Raw genomic sequence first — 24,723 nt, 5'->3', positions numbered from 1 at the left:
AGGACCTAGGACAACGGCTTGCCCTTAATCACCCTGTGTTTAGTCTTAAACCTTAATTCTGCCTTCCACTCTTGTCCCCAAGATGACATTTCTGGTCTGGCCTCAAGAAACAGAAAGGTAAGTGGGGGAGTTCTACTGGTTTCTTATTAGAATTTTAACCTGCTCTCCTCTTTTTAGCCACATGCCTTAGGCCCCACCTTCAAAGATACCTGTCCCCCTAAGTCCTTCCCATACTTCTTCTTTTTTAGTTCATCTTTTATTCGTTGGTTGTCATTTTGGTAGGTTCCAGGGAGAGAGCAGAGATAAATGCAGACTGTCGTGTTCAAATGAAAGTCCTCTAAAGACAAACTATTTGAGCCTGGGGCTGTTTTTTGTTTGTTTGTTTGTTTCTGGCTACATTGGGTCTTCATTGCTGCCCGTGGGCTTTCTCTAGTTGCGGTGAGCAGGGGCTACTCTTCTTTGCAGTGTGCGGCTTCTCGTTGTGGTGGCTTCCCGTTGCAGAGCAGGGCTCTAGGCATGCGGGCTTCAGCAGTTGCAGCACGCAGGCTCAGCAGTTGTGGCACACAGGCTTAGCTGTTCCGCAGCATGTCGGATCTTCCCAGACCAGGGCTCAAACCCCTGTCCCCTGCATTAGCAGGCGGATTCTTAACCACTGTGCCACCAGCGAAGTCCCGTGGGACTGTTTTTAAACTGGTACATTTTTCATATCTGTGCCAGGCTGACCTCTTCTAGATCCTGAGTCAGGTCAGCGGGTTTGGGTTTTGTTAGTTAAATCTGTTGATTCTGTTTTCTAAGAGAAACTCTTCAAGTCAGCAAATGGAAAGAATAATCACACCCTTTCTATACTTATATCCCGCCACTCCCTACCCCTACCCCCAACTGAAAAGAGTCAATGTACAACTTTGGTGAGGTTAGATTCAAAATTGCTGAAGTCAAATCTTTGAACTTTACATGAGCCACATTATCTTGAAGTAGTGTGTGATCATATATAAAATGTAAAGAAATACACCTTGCAAATAAACTCATATACATATTCTTGCTATGTAACTATATAGACAAGGGACATCAGCTAAAAATTACCTAACTCTGATGCAATTTTTGAAAGCTTTACATTACAAGGTTTAAAGTAACAGGCATTTTATTTTTATAGTTTTGTTTCCAACTGTATCCCTTCCCTGAAGTTTATAAAAGTTCCTTTAAAGACTAAACAGAAATCTTTTTTCCCCTCATCATCAGAGTTCCTGGCACAAGTTCAATGTTGAGCAATTTAAAACCAATGTTTCCTACTTATTATGGGCAAGGGAGAATCCTCTCACTACTTCCCATCTACAGAGATGTAACTGGTTTCTAATGTTTGCTCACAGGTAAAAACACATAACTGTGTATTAATTCCTAATAAAGAAAATGTAAAAACAGCTATATATTTTTAAGGCCAAAGTAAGTGTAAGCATCAAGCTGGTAATAGCAACTATGAGTGATATGATTATACACTGTAGATAACTATTGTACATAACTCTTACTGCACAGTGTAAAAATTTCTAAAGCACCCAGAGATAAGGTAGTAGCTTGAAATATCAGTGCATTTCGTTTTGTCAGTTTGTAAGCTGGATCAACTAACATGAATTATACACATTTGGTAACCATGTTTCCAAAAAATAATGTAGTTTTTGTTCAGCCTGAAGACAAGACATTCTTCAGTGGAAAAACACAGACAGCAGAAACCTGTCATCAAGAATAAAAAAGATGTCGAAAGGCTTATGTCACAATCTCCAGGAGACTGAGACCAGGCTCCAGCTCATTTGAGCTGTTTGCTCACGCAGCAAAACTGACATGTCTATGCATAAATTCAAAGAGAACATGAAAACAACCAGGGATGAGTGTACTATGAATCACACACACTTCAGAGCTGGTCTGTGTTATGCTCAATGACTGCTTAAATCTAAAGGTGGATAATAAATGAAAAACAGTAATCTAGTTAAACAACACAGAGTAAGTTTTCTATAAATGGAAGGATACCTGCTGTGTTCGGTGCACACACTTAACAGCCATCCACTTCTGCTCAGAGCTAAAAGGGTATTCAGCTTTTCTGATATAATCCTGTTGAAGTCCATCAAGACCCATCTACATGGCACAAAAGGAAAGTTAATTCTCACCAACACGTGACTACTTTTTCCTTTAACAAAGAAACAAGGGTCACAACTTTGTAGGGAGGCTGGCTAGAGATACCTGGATTATTTTTCAAACAGCTGTGCTCCATCTATACCTACCATATTTCTCTGAACAGCAGCACACATGTTCAACATGAAAGCCTAGGTGTTTGATAAAGTCTAGGGCATGCTATTGAACTACATACAGAGCAAAACTTCAACACTGACTATATTAAAATCTCAACTGGCTCAAACTCTGGAAGGAAGCAGGATAACAAATAAAGGTGCCCAGCCAATACATACTTTATAATCAACAGAAGCTTCAGATTCAACTCCTCCCTTCTCTGGGATTCGAATTTACCCTGCCGGCTGCTGCCATGCTACTCCCTTTCGCCCCACCCCTTGACATGCCAACTACTACCAATGCCATGTAGCTCTTCTCCTTCCTTACCCTTTGCATTTCCCACCAAATATTCAAAAATATTCTTTAAACTATTCAAAAACCTGGCTTATTGCTTTTTACTGTCTACTGAAACATGTTCAGACTCTCCTTCCTAGCTTTCAAAAATCCTCCAGTAACCCACTACACAGCCTACTTAACCACCCTCGGAACCACTCAAACTGTTCATTTCATCTGGGTTAACCAAATTCATAAGCCATAATCCAGTCCATGCTTTTTTATTTCTCTGTGCTTTTATTCTTGCTCTTTCCCTAGCTTATCCCCCCACCCCCATCTAAATCCTTCCTCCCCTTCAAAGTCCAGGTCCCAAGTCCAAATGTGCACTCTTCTTACATACGGCTCGACTCCCTACCTAAATTGTGAGGTCCCCACCCATAAAGAGGCGGTTTCACACACTTTGTTTCTCAAAGAGAGAAAGTTAAATATAACACAATAAATACTTGTTATTTAACTTCGGACATCTTTTAAAAAGCTATACTATGCTGTTTTAGTTACAAGGAGAACAAATGATAAAGGAATGAGACTTTCTGTTAAGGAAACAGAAATAATGTATATATTATAGAAATACCAATTTTACTTTATCAAGTTAAATGTTACAACAACCTACCTTTCTATATTGAATCTCAATTCAAGCAACCTCATTTAGAGGCATCCTGTTTTATATAAGTCTCAAAGTTTCCTAAGACTGCTCTTAAAAGTAGTTTTATTTTTGTTATGGGAATGCCAGGTTGGACTTTTAGGTTTCTCATTTAATCAACTGTAGGACTTAGAAGAGGAGATCAATTGGGACAGATAAAAGGGTCACTGAGGGCAGCACCCCTTGTCCCCAACACAAACGCTAACTCGACACTCACTGTAAGAAATTGATAATGAGGAAGGGGAAGGAAAGGAAATGGAAGACTGGAAAAAGTAAAGCTGACTTCTCATGCTGGCCTTTAATACCTTCATGTGGAAATACTAAAGAATGCTGCCTCTTACGCATTTGAAAATAGGCATTTATCAGCAATTACACACATTTATACAGCTTTTCACACTACACTCTGAATATTATGGAAGACAAGAATATTACTTCATAAGAACAAAACTGTCACTGGTCATTAGTTTGTATGCTGCATGTAGGAGATATAAAGTTATAGTGAAAAACCTCTATGCTCTGTATTTCCAGGAAGAATAAAATTGGTTCCCAAAAGGCAATAAAAACTATGAAATAATGTGAATCTTCTTCACTCTACACCTAAAAGCCAGTAATACTGAAATTTATGGCTTCACATTCTCTTGTGAGGGTGATATTTTCACATGTCAAAGAAGAGAGACCAGGCACATACCTTCATTGCAAGAGCAATTAAGGCTCCTTCTGTTGGTTTCCCCATTAGAGTGTTGTTTCTAATTACAGCATCATTGCACACACAGCCCGCCTAAGAGAAATACACATAAACTATGAACCCATCACTGCATCCTAAGTCATTATGAAGAGAGCCACTTTCTTAGAGAATGCAATATTTACCTCGACAATTCTGCTAACAGATGGGTTATAGAATCCATGAACAACATCACCATCAACAATCACTTCCCCAAATGGATTGTAGCCAACTCCAGTAACCTAAGGAATGTAGAGTCAATAATACCAGCAGACAGTGACAATACTTACGAAAACCAAAAGCTATGAGTTGCGTTCATTTCATTTTATACATCATGACACTGTTAGTGTGTACACCTAGAAAAGCATTTAAATTTGTCTGAAACAACATTAATAAAAGAATATAGATAGTAATTTTCACCACAATGGTAAACCTACAGTTAATTATACTAATAATTAACTACTAATTATGCTAATTAATCATTATAATGCATAGTATATTGTAAATAGAAACACGTAATTGTTAATATAATTAATATAACCTTATATTTCCTCTACTTACAATATACTATAGAAAGGATAAATAAACCATGAAAATCTCTATATATAAAGAGTGAGCTTAAATTTATATAACATTACATTTATGTAACACTACAATTTGCAAAGAATTCAAATCTATTACCACATCTAACATTCATGACAAACCTGTGACCTAGACAAAAGAAGAATTCTTTTTGCAAATATGCAGGCTCATAGACAAGTGATTTACCCTAGCACTTGCAAACTACTTTAACATAGTATATATTACATGCAAATTTTTAAAATCAGAGACAAGTCAGATACTTATCCTATACAGCTAGAACAAACCAAGCCAAAGAAAAGTTAAATATCACAATAAAAATAGGACAGTTTAGAGGAATTAACAAACAGTTAATGTTTGACATATAAAATTATGGGCTTAAAACAAAAGAGAAATCTATATCTTACCTTTCATACCTGGACCATATAATATAAGCACATGTAACCCCAATGACCCTTCTGAGTCATCCAGAAAAGGCACATTCAACATAGCACTGGGTATCCTTAACCAAATCTAACACCGTAAATATCAATAGTCTCATTTTAAGACCTAGTAAAATGGAATTAAATAGACTTAAGTACAACTTCTGTCAATTTGTGAAATGCTTCCTTTGCTCAGACAATTGGCTATAAATACATTTTAAAATACTATTCCCATCATCAATAGTGTTAATGAAAATTCCAGCCAGAAATCCCACAAGGTCCAATACCAATCCAGAGATTGGAACGTGTGCACATACACTGACATGCACTTCAGGGGCTGCCAGTGTATAATTTTTAAAGTAGATTAATTCATCCATTCATTTATTCTTTCAGAAAGTATTTACTAGTATGAGGCAGACCCTGTGCTGGGCAACAGAGATCCTGCTCTATTATACTGGGTTGGCCGAAAGGTTCAGTTTTTTCCCTAAGATGGCTCTAGGAGCACTTAGTTGTCTTTAACTTCATTCAATACAATTTTGTTAGATTGTATGTGACAGCTGTTATACCAGTGTGCATTTAAAATAAGGCTTATTAAAATTGGTGAATTTTTGTGTAGCCATTTTAGTACTGAAGATTGAAGGAAAAAAGCAACATTTTCAGTATATCATGCCTTATTATTTCAAGAAAGGTAAAAACGCAACCGAAATGCAAAAAAAAAATTGTGCAGTGTATGGAGAAGGTGCTGTGACTGATTGAATGTGTCAAAAGTGGTTTGCAAAATTTCGTGCTGGAGATTTTTCGCTGGACGATGCTCCACGGTCGGGTAGACCAGTTGAAGTTGACAGTGATCAAGTCGAGACATTAATTGAGAACAATCAACATTATACCACGCGAGAGATAGCCGACATACTCAAAACATCCAAGTCAAGCGTTGAAAATCATTTGCACCAGCTTGGTTATGTTGATTGCTTTGATGTTTGGGTTCCACATAGGTTAAGCGAAAAAAATCTTCTTGACCGTATTTTCACAGGTGATTCTCTACTTATAATGAAAATGTTTCATTTTTAAAACAAATTGTGACAGGCAACAAAAAGTGGATACTGTACAACAGGGTGGAATGGAAGAGATTGTGGGGCAAGTGAAATGAACCACGACCAACCACACCAAAGGCCGCTTCATCCAAAGAAAGTGATGTTGTATATATGGTGGGATTGGAAGGGAGTCCTCTACCATGAGCTCCTTCCAGAAAACCAAACGATTAATTCCAACAAGTACTGCTCCCAATTAGACCAACTGAAAGCAGCACTTGACGAAAAGTGTCCAGAATTAGTCAACAGAAAACGCATAATCTTCCATCAGGATAATGCAAGACCTCATGTTTCTTTGATGACCAGGCAAAAACTGTTACAGCTTGGCTGGGAAGTTCTGATTCATCTGCCATATTCACCAGACATTGTACCTTCGGATTTCCATTTATTAAGGTCTTTACAAAATTATATTAATGGAAAAAATCTTAATTCCCTGGAAGACTGTAAAAGGCACATGGGACAGTTCTTTGCTCAAAAAGATAAAAAGTTTTGGGAAGATGGAATTATGAAGTTGCCTGAAAAATGGCAGAAGGTAGTGGAGCAAAAGGGTGAATACGTTGTTCAATAAAGTTCTTGGTGAAAATGAAAAATGTGTCTTTTATTTTTACTTAATAACCAAAGGCACTTTTTGGCCAACCCAATACTTACATGGGAAGAGGGACAGAGGATTTCACCTGAACTAAGAGGTATGGAACTATGAAAAGGTGTAACACAGGGTGAGTTCTGGGTGGTCAGCAAAGCTTTTCTGAAGAAATGGGTTGGAAATGAGGTGCAAAGGTTGAAGAGGCATTAGACTGTCCTAAGTAGTGACAACAGCAGCAAAGGTCCTTCAGTAGGAGGAATTCTGTCACACTGAAAGAACCATAAAGTCAATGTATTTGGTGTATGGCGAGCAAAGGAGAGATACAGGCTGAGGAAGGAAACAAGCGACAGAACACGTAGGGCTGTGAGCAGCCCCATTTCAGGACCCTGGTCACAATGCGAAGCCACTGAAACATCTTCATTCAGGCATCCAGAGTCTGGTAATAGATGGATGTAGGGGAGACAGACGGAGAGGTGTCGAGGGGGATCAATGTTTCTGGACTGCACAACTGGAGCGGGATCAAGACTTGGGAGAATCACACGGGACAGAAAATGTTCAGCTGCTAACTTGCAGCCCTTCTAAAGACACTAGAATGGTTAGGAACGCTAAACACCAAAACTTCTGAAAGGGAAATCTGCTGTTAAAAAAAAAAAGTCTATAGAGTACCTCAGCACGCAGGCCATCCGAAGTAAATACGTGGGTAACAGTCATTTCATTCTTCGTCAGGGTCCCAGTTTTATCTGAACAAATCACATTACAGCAGCCTAAAGAATAAATCACTACAAGTCACCAAGAGTCAGGGAAAAATGCAAGTTCACATTAAAAACAAATCAAAGACTCTGGAAGCCTGCCCTGCTTCTATGAAATTTTGTACAAATCAAGCTCATGGATAATTTTAGGTTGTTTTCTCTCCTGTGCTTACTTCATCATGAGGTATGAACAGTTTTAATTAGATCCTGATAAATGCTGACTTTTTCTTTATTTCCAGTTGAATTTCTACAAAGCTACCTGATAACAGCTTTATGTAGTGACTTTTCATGTAGTGAAAACTAGTGACATTTTCTAGAAAGTTTCAAGGTTACCTTAATATAAACCCATATAATATAAACCCATATAATTTTTTCAGCCATTATTTTAAGGAATTTTTGCCTTCTCAATATTAAAATGCGAACTAGAAGTTAAATTCAACATTTCTGAATTCCTAAATAAAAAGAAGTTTCATAACATACATAAAGTTACCACAATTTTCATATCACACATAAAATTGTTACAGCAATATAATTACTGTATGCTTACTGTTCTTAATAAATGCAACTCAAGAATGACATTTTAGGATCTATAATTATCAATTATCTTCCTTGAGATGTCAAAAGAAAACATTTCTCTGTCACTCTATGGTTTCATTTGTTACTTTTTTTTTTTTTACATGATTTAAGCATTAGAACAGTCCATGATGCAGAAAGATTTAAAGCTCCCCGACCCAAGTAATATGAATTTCTAATGACCTTTTTTGGTTGTTAAAACCATACTCAACATTGCGACAAGCCAGACACCACCATGTAAACCTCTAAGACAGGGGTCCCCAACCCCTAGGCCACAGACCAGTACCGGCCCAGGGCCTGTTAAGAACGGGGCCACACAGCAGGAGGTGAGCAGTGGGTGAACGAGCGAAGCTTCATCTGCTGCTCTTCATCACTTCCCATCGCTTGCGTTACCACCTGAACCACCACCAACCTCCCCCCGTCTGTGGAAAAACTGTCTTTCGTGAAACTGGTCCCTGGTGCCAAAAAGGCTGGGGACTGCTCTAAGACAAAAGCTGTAAAACCCAAAGACCCCTGTTGATGTAAACTATCATGTCAATGAATAAGCATGCTCTAACCAGAGACTTACCCAGAGTTTCAACAATAGGTAGTTTTTTCACAATGGCCCTTTTCTTCACCATTCTCATAACACCAAGGGCTAGAGTCACTGTGACCACAATGGGAAGACCTTCAGGAATTGCTGCTACAGCTAAACTGTAACCAGTAAAGATATAGCATTGAAGTATAAATTCAGTAGTACCCATAGCAATAATTTCAATTGGCTGTTACTTAAAGCAGAGGTTAAAAATGTAAAATTGTTGTTGTCAAACCCAAAAAAGGTCTCAAAATGAGGGAAAACTGATTAACATTTATTGGACACCTACTAGCTACCAGGTTAAGCACAGTGGTTAAAGAATATAGGTTCTGACATCAGACTGCCTAGATTTGTACCCCCAGCTTCAATTTTCACCTGTGTGACCTCAAGCTATTATGCCTCCACCTCTGTAGTTTAGTTTCTCATCTATAAATATAAATAATAACAGGTGTTCAGACAAAAACTTGTACATGAATGTTCATAGCAGCATTATTCACAATAGCCAAAAGATGGAAAGAGCCCAAATTTTCATCAACTGATGAATGGGAAACTGTGGTGTGCCCATACAAGGGAGTACTATTCAGCCATAAAAAAGAATGAAGTACTGATTCATGCTACGAATGGAAAAACCTTGAAAACATCATGCTAACTGAAAGTAGCAGGACACATGTTGCATGATTTCACTTATATGAGATATCAAGAATAAGCAGATCCAAAGAGACAAAAAGCAGTTTAGTGGTCGCCAGATGGTAGGGAGAGGGAAGAATGGGGAATGACTGAAAATGGGCCCAGGGTTTTCTTTTGGGGGTGATGAGAAAGTTCTGACACTAGATGGTGGTGATGGTGGTAACATTATGAATGTATTTAACTTCACTGAACTGTATACTTTAAAATGGAAAATTTTATGGTATGTGCATTTTATCACAACAAAAAAAATAATTACTTCACTATTTCCCTTCGTAATACTAAAAAAGAAAAACCACCTCAAATTAAATCTCTACTTTTGTCCCATTCCATATCTCCTGATTCTGCTACAGATAAGGACAGGTGCATGCCTATCCTTCATTCTAACAATGCTCCCTGAACTCCCTCTACTGCCCAGTTTCTACAATATAATCTAGATCCAATGGACCTTTACATTTAAATCATTTTACAAATGATTTACAGAGGAATAAAATGGATTGTGAAAAACTTCAATAGAAATTTTCATTTGAATTTTAACCCCAAACTATATTCCTGGATTTGAAAGTATATATATCTGAATGGACAACGCCCTTTGAATGCAACTGCTCAACTGTCATGAATAAACGTGGAACATATTCACCTTTTAAAACAGTGATTTCAAATTCAAAAACCATTTCTAACAAGTTTTAGCTTTATCAATTCTGGTTCTTCTTTTTGCATTTGTCTCTTCAAAATGCAACACTTCTGGAAATGTTAATGGTCCATAACTTTTAGGACAGTCATCTTCTCAGTAATACAATACTGCATGACAAATTCCTTGCTGTAGAATGACTAACTATAAGAGAATGCCTGTCCTTCCCCTTTCATCCTTAAAAATAAACAGTTCAGGGAATTCCCTGGCAGTCCACTGGTTAGGACTCAGCGCTTTCACTGCCAAAGGCCAGGGTTCAGTCCCTGGTCAGGGAACTAAGATCCCACAAGCCATACAGCACAGGCAAAAAAATAAAAATAAAAACCCAGTTCACTCATTAAAATTCAGGAGTTTGAGAAAATCTAGAGTACCATCATCCAAGCATTCAGTGTTGAGATTACACTTATATGATTCAATTTCACCTTCATCATTAGAGCCTACAGTGGTTGTCTCTTTGCAGTCATCTTCTGGTTTGTCTAATAATTATGAAAATTCTTCTGTCAATTCTTCTTTGCCATTATGGTAAAAAAATTAAAAATTCTGAATTTCTCAATTTTGTTTAATGAATGCAAAAAAATAAACAAAAAAAAAGACTACCAAGATTTTGTCTCCAGACTTTTCTTATACCTTTTAAAATGATAATGTAATGCTTTGGGCAACATAATAAGAAAATTAAAGGATAACAGAATAATAATGATTTATTTATTATTAGAGTAGCCTTATAAGCTACTTATCCTTCTGCTTTCTCATTGTTTTACTCATTTTTAGCACAGTTGGAAATAATTGTTAAAATACTTGCTAGGGGAATAAAACAGCCAAGATGTTTCAACACGCAGGAAAAATAAGTTCACTAAAGATCCCACATGTATTTTAGCACATATAAATGTACAGTAGACCCATATGGTTATTGCAAAATAGAATGAGTTTTATTTTATTTAAAAATTCCTAAATGTTTGGTCCTTTGGAAGATCCTGAGGTAGGAATAAAAGTCATGAGGTATTAATCTTCACAAATAGTCAGACCTGCTCCAAAAAAAAATACTCAAAAACGTGAGTCCAATAGATAATAATATGCCAATGGTTAATAAAATTCATGCCCCATTTTAAATTCATTTCATATTTAACCCAAGGCTCCTTTATACATATTTAAGCCAAGAGTTTCAAGTTGTATTTTTGCTCCTCCAAGGAAAAACTATAGTCCTTCACTGTATCACAAATATCTTTTAACTTCTTATTCATCCTACTTATTCCTTGTACTCCACTTGACTTTTTTTTTAATCCATTGGTTTTTATTCTGAAACTTGAACTATTACTTGCTAGGCCTATTACAGAGCTGTCACCCAGGATTTCTTTTCGTTAGAGGACTAGGTGAGTTCCACTTTTTCTTACACCCTACACAACATCATCTTCCTTTCTTTCACCCTTGTTTTGCTGGAATTCATACAAGAATAGGTAAGGGATAAATTTTTTGATTACTTGCTTATCCATTTGTAATTACCTAAATTGATACTTTGGCTAGACCTAGATTTATAGATTTAAAATCATTTCCCCCCATACTTTAATTGTACTGCCCCACTGTCTTCTAATTTAATCCAATGTTGCTGTGGATGAAGGTTTAATAAAATCCTTTTTCCCTTCTGTATTTGGTTAAATAAATCTCTAGCTCTGCTCCCTTAGTGACGACAGTATAGCAACTATGTTGCTAGGCAACACTGCCTATGATAAAAGGATCTCCTGACCGATAAATTATCCATGGACTGGGAGAATTATAATTATCTTACAGGAAGCTACAGCTTTGGGTTTCCTGAGTGTGGTGACTCTCATAACTGGGCACGTTTCTTGCAGGCATCCTGGAAAGTGTACGTTTCCAGAGATGCTGGCTCCTGTGGATTATGAGGTATTTTAACCCAGGACAGCTCCTGCCCTTACATGGTCACCTCATCTGCTTGTACCTAAGCTGAACTGCTACAGGGACTGCTGTAGCAACTCTCTCAGAAGAGGACGTTGCCCTGTGGTGCTCAGGACACAGGTACCGAGTATGACCTATGAAAGTCTCGTGAGTTGAAAATCTTAGTAGAGCCTAAAAAGACCCTGTGGTGGAAACTGTAGTTGCTAATGAGAAGTATGATACCAGTCTAATTTTCCTTCCTGTACAGATGACCTGACCTGTTTTCTTTAGTCTCACAATGATGTATCTGGGTTGGAGTTTTTTTTGTCCTGCTTGGCATTTGGAGAATCCTTTCAATCTATAAAGATTCATGTCTTGCTTCATTTCTTATATAATTTCTTCTTACCTCTTTTTAAATCTTCTATTACTTAGATATGGCATTTACTGAATTATTCTTTGTCACTTTTATCTCATTCTCTGTTTTAGACTTTTTACTCTATTTTTGGGGAGACCACTTCGACTTTATATCATAGCCTTTAAACTGAATCTTTAATTTCAGCAATCATAACCTTAATATCTTAAAAAAATATATTTTGGTTCTGTGATCCTTTTCTACAGCAATCTGTCTATCATGAATGCAGTTTCTTCACAAATCTCTGAAAATATGAAGGCTTTCTGTTTATTTTTAATTTTTCATCAATTCTTGCATATTTGGTTTTCCTCTGAGATGGATTATTCAATTTCTATATTGTGGTCTTTCTCTCTCATGCTCCTAGTTTTCAGTTTGGCAATCCTTAATTGTCTATATAAGTATAAAAAAGCAATATTGGATTGATAATACCAGACATGTAGTGTGGGGTTTCTCCACTGCATATACATAGGTTTTCATTTTCCTGGAGCTCATTTCAACATATGAATTCTGAACTATTTAAGTAGAGTTGATATACTCTTATGTGCTCGTATAATACCTCCATAATGGAACATAAGCTATGACTAACAAAGAAATAAGAGCGGCAAAAGAGACTTCAAATTATAAACAAACTATCAGAACTTACCTTACACTAATAGTAAACATTTCCAGGATATCTTTTCCTAGTAACCAGCCAACCAACATGATGATACCTGTAACAGAATCAAACAGCTATTTTTCCCTTTTATATAAAATCACCTGGGCATAGAAGGGACAGAACAGAAAGTTGAGGGCAGCAAAAGTCCCTTGATATAAAAGGGAAAGTTTATCAGATCACAATTAGAAGATTTTACAAGAATCCATTAAGCAGGTGAGATTAAATTAAGCTTAAGGTTAAAACTGTGTATGCATGCACACACCTACAGTTTTACCTTTTGTTGCCACTGCTGCCACCCATCCCTTAAAGTAATAATATCTGAGAGTTCCCAATATAAGAGGGGGAAAAAAAGAAGGCAGCATATACATATAGGTTTTCTCTTAACTATGAGGTTCGCAAAAATAAACCCTGGAACTTTACTTCTCATAACTCAATATCCAGACACTGCACATTAAGTTTGTACTACAAACCAAGGAGTACTTAGGACTTGGCTCAACGAATGATATAAGACATTATAAGACAGTCAAAACTGCAATTAACATTTAAAAATTACGACCTTTACAGTGTTTAAAAGTTAAAAACGAATTAACATAAACCAAACAGCTGATTCTTTACTCTCTTCTTTAATCTTTATCTTTGAAAAGAAGGGGGGGCGCAAGGGATGTACCACTGGTTTTGTGAGGAAAAACACTGTATCAGAGTTTTAATAAAATAACTTCGAGACTGTATTCTAGATCAATATGGATATTGAAAACAAGGTTTTCTTCATCTTTCTGCAACTACAAAATAATGATCCAGATCCCATCCCAAATACTATCCTGATAAAAGAAATCTGTCCAGTGAATTATACCAGAGTCCAGCAAACTATACAGTCTATGGCCCTCTTACGTGTTTTTGTAAATAGTTTGTTGGAACACAGCCACACCCATTGTTTGTAAATTGTCTGTGGTTGCTTTTGTGCTGATGGCAAAGTTGAGTATTTCCAACACAGAATGTACGAACCAAAGGCTGAAACATTTACTATCTGGTGCTTTACCAAAAAGTCTGCTGACCCTTGATTTTGATCTTGATCCTTCTCCTATTCCATATACTATCCTAACAAGAAAAATTATGTCCAATGCATTTAAAACCAGGTAACCATAAAGTTGAAAAATTTTTATCACTAAATTTGACGTGGTTTAATGATACAATGTTAATATAAACTGGAAAGATTTAATTGGTTAAATTGCCCTTCAATTTACCAAATTCACTACAAATTCTAAAAAATAAACAGCAATAACCAAATGAAGGGAGCTATGAGAACATACACACCATTTAAACAAAAAGAATGAAATACCTTCCCAGCTTCTACTTTATGTTTATGATAATGAGAAATGGATCAAGAGGATTAATATTTAAGAAGTTATTTCACTGAAACTGTACAGCAGAAATGTTGTCTTAAAATTGCATTGTTATCTTAAAAGCTAGCAAGAAAAATTAAAATAACATATGGAAGAATTAAACAGAGAAGGACTCTCTCACAGAGTTCATCCATGCATCTTTCCGCATATGCTCTGCTTTTCCAAAAAACATTTTACTTTTCTCTTTAAAAAAAAAGAAAGAAAGAAACAGAGAAAAGACTCCAAAATTGATGTGTTTAATGTTATGATAAAGATGTTGTGTCAACTCAGTGAATTAAGAATGGACTATGGAATTGATGGTACTAGGATAATTAACTTTTGAGTAACAAAGTAATAACTCTACCTTAAGTCTTATACTAAAATAAATTCTAAATAAAATAGAAAAATTAAGTGTCAAAAGTAAAAACTAAAGTAGTATAGTGATGTTTAAATAACTATAAACAAAAAAACATTCTCCCATATGGGGTTGGGGGAGCCTTTATGAATAGAACACAGACAGAAACTTAACTGCACTAATCATCAACAGGAGGGTGATAAGAATCTCAGGCAAGAGATTGTTTCATTACACACATCTCTCCCCTCCCTACCAAGTTTATTATACAGCCCTCAAAAGCAATTTAAAAATCAGGAGAAAAAAATACTTGTAACTTAAACAACAAAAGGAATAATATCCTAATTATACAAAGAGCTGTGACCAATCTAAGACTTATACCACAAAAGAAGAGGGACAAAAGATATAAACCAGCAGGTCATAAAATAAAAAGGACTAACATACATATGACAGTGTTCTGTTTCTTGAATAATGAATTTTGAAATAAAATAATGAGAAGACTTTTCTTCACCTATTAAGTTAGTGACAAAAAAGCTGGCAAGGGTGCTGGAAGAGAGACTTTTATCTTGTTGATGGAGGATATTATTTGGCAATATGAAACAAAAGCCTTTAAAAACATGCCAAAAATTTTTAAATCACACAGATACTCTTTGACCCAATAATTTCACTTTCAGGAATTTATCCTAAGGAAATGAGAGGTGTTTATAATAAGATACCTGCACTGAAGAATCACTTACACAATTTTTTAAAACTTTAAAAACCTACACAAATGTCTAAAAGAGCACTGGCTTTTTATATATGTATACACACACATATTCACACAATGGAATACTATACAACCTTTAAATTTGTTTTAGAAGAGTAGTCATAACACAATACTATCATATTTTATTGAAGACTAGAAAGACAAATACTAAAATGTTTATAGAAATGCTCTTTGATTACAGGAATTACAGAGTTCTATTTTATCTTTGTAGCAAAGGACAACAGCTGGGGATTAGTTTTATAGTTTAAAAAAAAGTAATAGTAGCTGAATAAATGAATGAATGAATGGAATTTTTCTATGTATGGATCTAACTCCCCCTTCCCACTCAAAAAATAAACCTAAGTAAATATAGGAGATATACATACTCACTGTTCTCTTACCTATTATACCAAAGGAGTAAAAGGAAAGTTGTTTTCCTAAGAGGTCCATGCTCTTCTGCAGAGGGGTTTTTGGTGCCTTGACAAATTGGAGAAGAGTGTCACCACAATTACCCAATTACCTAAATTTAGTGAGCTTTACTAGGTGCCAGGGACTCTAAGTGTTTGACACACACATGCTCGTGCTTAACACACCCATGACATACACAACTCTCCCTTGAGGTAAGTTTTAGCTCCTTCACTGAGAAAACTGTGAGGCCTAGACTGTTAAAAACCCATTTATTTGAAAAGGTCCGTGCTCTCTATGCCTCTTTGAGGAAAAATCTATTCTCCCTAGCAGTTTCCCCAGGACTTCATTATCATCAGCTGCCCCTCATTTTTCTACTCTTTCTCCTTACACAGATGCCTGTAACCCAAGTTTTTTTACCCTGTTGGCTCCCTGATCTCTGGCGATCCCTTCACTCCCAAGCTTGGGACGGTTTTACACACTGCATCACATATGGGAGTCTTAGCAGGCTACCTGAGAAATCCAGATAATTTGAGAAGAAAATGATATTTGTAGAATGCAACTTATTTTTTAAATATAAGAAGATATTTTAAATGAGAGAACTAATCTTCAATATCCTTCAACAAGGGTATCTTCCAAGTTATTTCACTTTGCAATCTTTTTTTCTCCAGATACTTGGAATTATGTAAAGTTGGGAATTTTGGTAGAAGACATGTTCTAAAGTACAAATATACTATTTAGTAATCTTTAAATTTAATATGATAAAGCTAATTTCTAAAAATAATAAGCCTTATAAATAACTGGCTAAACCTTCTTCTCCTATGAACAATGAATAAACATCAGAATATTTCAAATATTAAAGTGTTAATTCAAACCCTTCCAATTACAGGCTTTCCACTTATGATTTTAAGCACAGACAACTGAGTAATATTCTGAATAAAATATTACTTCCAAAATTAACAAAATAATCCTCCAATATTCTCTTTTCCTCTACTTACAATGGAAAATATTTCGGATCTGAAACTCAAACATCATTAACAAACTAAGTTTGTTACTTACTTCCTCTGCCTGCATCATTTTAAAAACCTCTCCAAATTCAGAATTTTCTCCTGTTCCAATGACAATACCCTAAAGGGAAAAACAAGAAAACATATTTACATTCAGATGGAATCAACCTCTCTCAACCAAAGAACAAAACCCCTTCATTCCCTTTCTCCAAAGCCACCCACAGTCAAGATGTCTGACATACGTATCCAAGGTTCTCTCAGCAAATTTACTTTTGATGTTACTACAGATCCTTGAAAACAAACATCTCATTAAACTTATTACTGACTCAATTCTGTGGCCCATTTTTTTGTCTATGTTAATATTTCTGAAATTTGAACCTTTCTTATACTCAGTAGAGACATTTAATGTAGTTTCCCTCTCAAATGCTACTGAATGATGCCTTTTACATTTGTGTAATATTAAAATCCAGGAAATAAAATATTTGAAATCAATCAGTAGGAGAGTGATATGTAGTCTGAATATTATAGCCAGTATCTTATCAACTAAATTGAAATTTTATTTAACCAATGGTGAACATATCCACAAGCCAAAAAAAAAGAAAAGAACAGGTACTGAGGACTATGCTTTTACAGGATCCATTACCTGGTAAATGGCAGAACTATGGATGTATTATAACTCAGGGACACGGCTTCTCCTTAGCCTCACAAATATCTGCCAAGGATTAGGTTCAATTCTGCCATTTCTTCGCCATATATTTTTAAAAGCTCCACATAAAACTAGCCAAAAAAGAACTGAGGAAATGGTTGAAAACAAAGGAACTGCTATCTTGAAAACGAGAAAGAAAATTTACCTTTGCTTTGCCACATCTGACCAGTGTTCCCATGAAGGCAATGTTACTTCTTGATGCAAGATCTCCATTAGTGGCAGCCGGCTGAGGAGCTGTCACCTTAGAACAAGGTGTTGTCTCTCCTGTCAAGCTGGACTCATCAATGGAAAGATCCACAGCCTTGGGGAACATAAAGCACTCCAGTAAGTTCAAGTTTGAAGACTCTCTCTGCTAAACTTAACATCTAAGGAGTCTGTAACCATCACTCCTTCCACAAATATCCTCCCTTCTATAAATTAACCGAATCTTTTATCACATCCATTACTTTAAGACAGTAGACTGGAATAGGTACAACCATATTTAAAAACCAAGCTAGGGGGGGCTTCCCTGGTGGCGCAGTGGTTGAGAGTCCACTTGCCGATGCAGGGGACACGGGTTCGTGCCCCGGTCCGGGAAGATCCCACATGCCGCAGAGCAGCTAGGCCCATGAGCCACGGCCACTGAGCCTGCTGCTCCACAACGGGAGAGGCCACAGCAGTGAGAGGCCCGCGTACCGCAAAAAAAAAAGAAAGAAAAAGAAGCTAGGGACTTCCCTGGTGGCGCAGTGGTTAAGAATCTGTCTGACAATGCAAGGGACATGGGTTCAAGCCCTGGTCCGGGAAGATCTCATATGCCACGGAGCAACTAGGCCAGTGTGCCACAACTACTGAGGCTGTGCTCTAGAGCCCGTGAGCCACAACTACTGAAGCCCATGCGCCTAGAGCCTGTGCTCCGCAACAAGAGAAGCCACCTCAATGAGAAGCCTGTGCACCGCAAGAAGACTAACCCCTCCCCCTCGCAGCAACTAGAGAAGGCCCGCACACAGCAACGAAGACCCGATGCAGCCAAAAAAAAAAAGAAGCTAAATCAACAAAATCTACTACAAAGTAGACAGAACCATGAGACAAAATTAGCCTAAACTTCCAAATACAACTAGGGAAAAGGAGACACTAGCTGAGACAATCTTTATTTAGAGAAAACTCGACTCTCATGAGTTTTCTAAAATTATTTCCTAACTTTGCCATATCCTGAAGTCCTGAAAATGGGTTTGACAGATTTAAACCAACTATAACAGAAGAGAAATACGACTGAAAGATATAAAAGGTACTGAGAAATAAATAATTTCATCATTTTGGGTTTAATTTTCATGAAATTGTTCTTTCTATACATCCCTACATTTATTCTAAATTTATGTCAGCAAGAATCAAAAATGTATATAAATGTTTCCATGCAGATCATGAATATCATATCACCATCCAACTCTGCAATGGGTTCAATACTGAAGGCTGCACTCCTAACACAATTAAGAATTCACCTACCCAAGCATGAAAAAAAAAAATCATCATTTTATATGTGGAAAATACTGCAGATGTGACCTGGCTCTGTTTCTAAGTATGGCCCACAGAACAACAGTTCCAAGGATGTTAATAGGCATTGTGTATAGTGTTATAGATGGATGATCATTGATAAACCGACACACACATATATACACATACATACAAGGGAGGAGTACTCTGGTCAAGGAAGTTTTAGAAACACTGTGTTAAGAATTAAACAGCTCCCCCTACCATAGTGCTTCTCAAAACTTACAATGCACCAGCGTGAGGCACCTCAACAGGATTACAGATACAGCAGGGGTTGTGGAAGTGTGGTCTTAGCAGAACCAGCATCACCTCTAACACCTCAGAGCTTGTTAAGAAATTCACTGCCCTACCGCAAACAAGGAGGTGGGGAGAGTGAACCTAACAGACTGCAATTTACAAGCCCTCCAAGTAATTCTGATGTTGCACTCAGGTTTCAGAATCAACAGAAGAGTGTTTTCCAAACATCTTTGATCCATTTTATTCCAGAAGCTCTAGTTCAAGGATCATTAGGAGGCTCTTTGGGAAACTAGAAACTAGTTCATGATTTTACTCATTTTATAGGTTCATTCACTCACCTAAGCAACATTTACTGACTACCTTAACTATGTACCAGGCACTGGGTTAGATCCTAGAAAGAAAACAAGATAAGAAAATGAACCCAGAGCAGTTTAATGTGCAGTTTCACTGCTATTATAAACTGAGCTGGTGTTCTGAATTGGGCCTCCTGATTGACAATTCCTACTATGTACCAAGTACTCTAAATTTAAATCCTGTTTTTTCTTTTTTGTGGGGTGGGGAAGGGGAATAAATCTCATCTATTTAAATGGTTATTTTTGTTATGACCATAAATACCTTAAAAAATTTCACAGAAAATAATTATTAAAAATTGAGTTCATGAATTCTTTCTCCCCATCTACATAATAAAACTTTTGATTTGATCAATGTCATTGATTCATTCACTTAAAAAGTATTTATTAATACTTATAATATGCCAGGTTCTGTACTATATCATACAGAGTGAGAATCAGCAGTAAACAAAGTTTACTGCTGCCCTCAACTTTTATTCTAATGGGAAATTGATTTGAAAAAATAAACAAGAGTGGATTATATAATGCTTGCTAGTGAGGAAAAAACCATGGTAAGAATGGAGAGTGACATTTAGATAGAAAGAGAACATCTCTCAAAAGCAGATGACCCTTTTGCAGAGCCCTGACTGGTGTGAGGGCCCCACGGTTGGGCCATAATCAGGGAGGAAGGATTCTAGGCAAAAGGAGCACAAAGTACAAAGCCTGTAGGGGCAGGAACATGCTAGGTGCGTTCCTGTGCTAGGCAGGCATATGACACTGCAAATATAATCAAGTTTATAACATTAGATCATAAAGTTTAAGAATGTTCAGGATAAAAATAAATTATATCATACAACTCCAGAGAGACCAAACTGTGTTAGCGTTTCCTGAAAGTTTAATACCATGTAAATGTGATAGATTTTAGTATCAAAATAGGCTTATAAAAAGTATTCCTTAAAACACAGATCTGACAGTCTTTAGAAGTCTTTAGAAGGCTTCCCATTTTATATAATTATGTATGCAAAGATAAGCCAGGTAAATTTGCGTTCATTACTTCACCACAACTACAGATTCAAAAAAAGAACACCTGCCATGTTCAAAAGCAATGAATTTTTTTTATTAAAAGAACACAGTTGGGCCTTCCTGGTGGCGCGGTGGTTGGGAGTCCGCCTGCCGATGCAGGGGACGCGGGTTCGTGCTCCGGTCCGGGAAGGTCCCGCGTGCCGCGGAGCAGCTGGGCCCGTGAGCCGTGGCTGCTGGGCCTGCGCGTCTGGAGCCTGTGCTCCGCAATGGGAGAGGCCACAACAGGGAGAGGCCCGCATACCAAAAAAAAAAAAAAAAAAAAAGAACACAGTTATTTGACTCTTCTTCCCAAATTAATCTTAGGTCTGTATAATTTTTCACACTAACACATTTATTACCAAGTAAGAAAAAAGTTAGATCTTTCTTCAAAGATGATGCTAATACTAAAAGCAGTCAGTTGACACTTCCTTGCTCACTATCTGCTAGGCACCATGCTACACACCTATACTAAGTTATCTACTAACAGCTACTTAGCTACTAGCAACTCCAATGAGGCAAGCACTAGTAGTATTATCCCTATTTTACAGACATACTGAAGGATTAAGTGCCTCACCCAACATCACACAGCTTATAAACTATGGAGACGAAACCCAAACGTTAACAAATTAACTCCTATTCTTCTAAATTACAAAAGTCAACAAATAGTTTATTTTGTTTAGCAAGTTCCTCTTTAATGCTTGTTACAAAAATCAGAACTGCTTATAATTTTCTAAGCTCTTAGTAAGAAAAACCTGCTAATATTTAAAAACAAATACTTGTATACAAGCTATAGAACTCCTTTCTCTGTGAGAAAGTTGAAATTTATGTTTTCCCACTGAAGAATTTTTACTTCAAATGTAAATCTTAAACAAGGATAAACACTAACATTAGGTGGTTGTCAAGGAATACAAATATAATCTGACTTTTTAAAAGGAGGGGGGAAGCATGGCTTTTATTGACTCTGTCAGGGACCCAGCTCTTCACTGTCAGCCTCAGCAGGGCAACAACCATTTAAGAGTAAGAATTTTTGTTCAAATCAGGTTTTTCTACAGAAAACAGGCATGTAATTTTTTGTACAATAACAATCAGCCCTGTGTTAGTATACAAACTAATGTGGAAGGAAAGGGAGCTTTGTTTGGGTCCTTATCTTTTTTTCCTATATAATTATAAATCTGTTAAAATTAACAACACATTATTAATGAAATTTGTCTAAATCATACATTGTAGCATAGCTCTCAACTGTCCCTTGAACAAGACTATTTTCTAAGTGACAAGTTAGTTTCTCCTAATGGTGACTGCAAGTTTTTGCAGGAAGCAGTTTTGAGAGAGTAAGGGGAAGGAAGTCCTTTCTAGGAAGGGTGGTACCTTAATAAAGTAGGCAAGCCTAATTATTACACTTTAACAAGTCACAATTTAATTCACCTGAGAAGAAAGACATTAGAGTCATTTATCCATTGCATTCATGAGAGAAAGGTTAGGATAAAATTAAGTCAAAGAATCAGCCAGCTCCATGCCTTCCATCCAAGTTTAAACATAAAACCTTCAGAAAAGCTGTTAATAAGGAAACTGATTATGTTTCTCTTCATTCTTCCTCAGGCACAATGGTGGAGGTGTAAATAATACACAACACAGTTCAAAAAGCAGAATGTAAATAAGAATCAAGATGCATACATAATCCCACAATCTGAATATTTAACACCTACAGAATTTAAATGGTTGAAAATAACTCACAGGATTATTCCTATAAAACATTAGGCAGAAATAAGGTAAATGCCAAAGTCACAAAGGTTTCCTGGAAAGCAAAAAGTGACTGCTTAAAAAAATTACAGTTAATATGGTACAATTGGTAACTACAAATAAGTTCATAAACTAAAGAACATCTTAGTATCCTGTATGCTGCTAGGTTAATCACCTCTAGTCCAGAATTAAAAGCAAATCAGAAATGGATTTCTTTCCCCAGAAATGAATCTTCCAAAATATTCATCTGCAACTGCCTGATCATGATAAAATTTCTTACTTATGCTCTCAAAAATTAAGATTCCTCTTACTGTTTATTCAAATGAAGGAAAATATAATTAAAAATTCTTCATGAGCTCTAGCTTATTAATCAAAGGCCAACTGACCAAGTGTTACATGAAATCAATTTTATCCCATGGTAAATGCTTGCAAACTTGACTTAAGAGTATGGATTCAGGGACTTCCCTGGTGGTGCAGGGGTTAAGAATCCGCCTGCCAATGCAGGGGACACAGATTCGACCCCTGGTCCAAGAAGATCCCACATGCCGCGGAGCAACTAAGCCCATGTGCCACAACTACTGAGCCTGCACTCTAGAGCTGCCCCCGAGCCACAACTACTGAGCCCGTGTGCCACAACTACTGAAGCCCGCACGCCTAGAGCCCATGCTCCACAAGAGAAGCCACTGCAATGAGAAGCCCGTGCACCGCAACAAAGAGTAGCCCCCCGCCCACCGCAACTAGAGAAAGCCCACGTGCAGCAACACAAAGTGTACATTCAGTGCTTCTTACTTAAAAAAAAAAAAAAGTACAGATTGAACTTGATCAAGTTGTCAATAATTTAAAGGCAAATATTTAAATTTGGTTAACAATGATTTACAGGATATTTCAGTAAGACTATTAAAAGGAACAAAATTTCAAAAGGGGACCTATTTTTGCAACAGTCCTTTCCTACTAATGTAAAATGATACTCTTAAAACAAAGACACTAAGTCTCACTTCTAACCCACCCATATTGTCTTTTTAAATTCTAGTGACTGAGGAAAAAAAGAGTTCTTTCTCATCAGCATTTTAAAATGAATAGCATTGCTCAGCTCACAATAGTTTTTAACCACTGAACTATAAAAATCAGACAACAAAACACTAAGCAGAGCTCCACTTATACAATCTTAGAGAACCAGCACTCCTATTGCTCTAAGTATGGAATGGTTTTCTCAGCTGTATGATACTATTAAAGAAAAATACATCTTTTCCAAAGTCAAACACAAGTGATTATATCAAATAGCCTTTAGTGAATATGAATGTTTCCACATCCCACAAATACAACATACACCTTTTCCAACATTCTAGTCAATTTCTTTCAACAGCTAATTTAAAATCTCTACTTCCTAAGATGTTTGTAAATTGCTTTTTTACAAGTATGTATATGTTTAATAATTCAGAAATTTAAAAGTGAAGTTTCAGTGATAAATCACAATAAGGAGGGAGCAACATACTGTAAATCAATTTATCAAATTTACCTGCCAAAAAAATACACTGAAGTCAATATAAAAACTTACAACTCAGGAGTAACATCACAGAAAATAGTGGAGCACGGCACTCAAACAACTGGTCCCTCCACTAAAAACTCATAAGCTGGCAAAAACTAACAGAATAAACTCTGGAATAAAAAAGCAAACAGAGAAATGCTTGAGAAGAAAAAGGCATTTTTATTTGCCTGTCTGCTACGCCCCATTCCCAAGAGAAGCAACAATAGCTGTGGGGATGGAAGCTTCTGTTCCTGGACCCTGCTCCTAAAATACTATAGTTGTGTGTTTTGACCTGTCTGGCAGTTCTCTGAAGGACTGGTGCAGAGGCTGACCTTTAATTCACATCCTGACTCCAGCTAGAGTAGCTTTCCAGGTATCTGCCAAAAGATTAAAGACATATACTAGCAGGCAAAGCACAGAACAGGGCAAGCAGCAGACACAACCAAAAGACTGAAAAGGAAGAGACTAAGGTGGAAGTTCTTTGAAGAAATAATGGCTTGGAAGGGCTACCACATATACCAGGGAAGACAAAGTGTAAAATGCATACCAATTTAAGCATTATAAGAGTCCTAGAAGAAAAAAAACTAGAAATGGGCAGAAAGAATATCTGAAGAAATATTGGATGAAAACTTCCCAAATTTAATGAAAGACAGGAATCTATACATCAAAGAAGACAAATACACTCCAAACAGGATAAACTCATAAACGTCTACACTGAGAGATATTATAACCAAACTGCTGAAAGACAAAGACAGAATCTTGAAAACAGCAAGAGCAAAGCAACTTATCATGTACAAGGGATTCTCAATAAGATTAGCATCCCATTTCTTATCAGAAACCATGGCAGCTAGAA

At 36.7% G+C, this 24,723-nt stretch overlaps 1 protein-coding gene across 4 annotated transcripts in view; it reads right to left on the bottom strand.

Moving 5' to 3' along the window:
• The window catches only part of ATP2C1 (ATPase secretory pathway Ca2+ transporting 1), a 117,838-nt gene that overhangs the window by 25,722 nt on the left and 67,393 nt on the right, over window positions 1-24,723 (bottom strand). For all 4 annotated transcript variants that reach the window (XM_082654261.1, XM_082654262.1, XM_082654264.1 and 1 more), the window contains 9 exons: window positions 17,602-17,757; window positions 16,803-16,871; window positions 15,740-15,815; window positions 12,851-12,917; window positions 8,528-8,652; window positions 7,304-7,401; window positions 4,112-4,207; window positions 3,933-4,022; window positions 2,017-2,121 (listed from right to left, as the gene is read on the bottom strand). In XM_082654261.1, coding sequence (XP_082510387.1) covers window positions 2,017-2,121; window positions 3,933-4,022; window positions 4,112-4,207; window positions 7,304-7,401; window positions 8,528-8,652; window positions 12,851-12,917; window positions 15,740-15,815; window positions 16,803-16,871; window positions 17,602-17,757 — 882 coding nt within the window. The remainder of the gene's footprint in view (window positions 1-2,016; window positions 2,122-3,932; window positions 4,023-4,111; window positions 4,208-7,303; window positions 7,402-8,527; window positions 8,653-12,850; window positions 12,918-15,739; window positions 15,816-16,802; window positions 16,872-17,601; window positions 17,758-24,723) is intronic.

The sequence above is a fragment of the Grampus griseus genome (assembly GCF_964374135.1).
Source record: "Grampus griseus genome assembly, chromosome: 5".
NCBI lineage: Eukaryota > Metazoa > Chordata > Mammalia > Artiodactyla > Delphinidae > Grampus > Grampus griseus.
The sequence above is the reverse complement of the archived record's forward strand: the minus strand, read 5'-3'. Positions and strand labels throughout refer to the sequence as shown.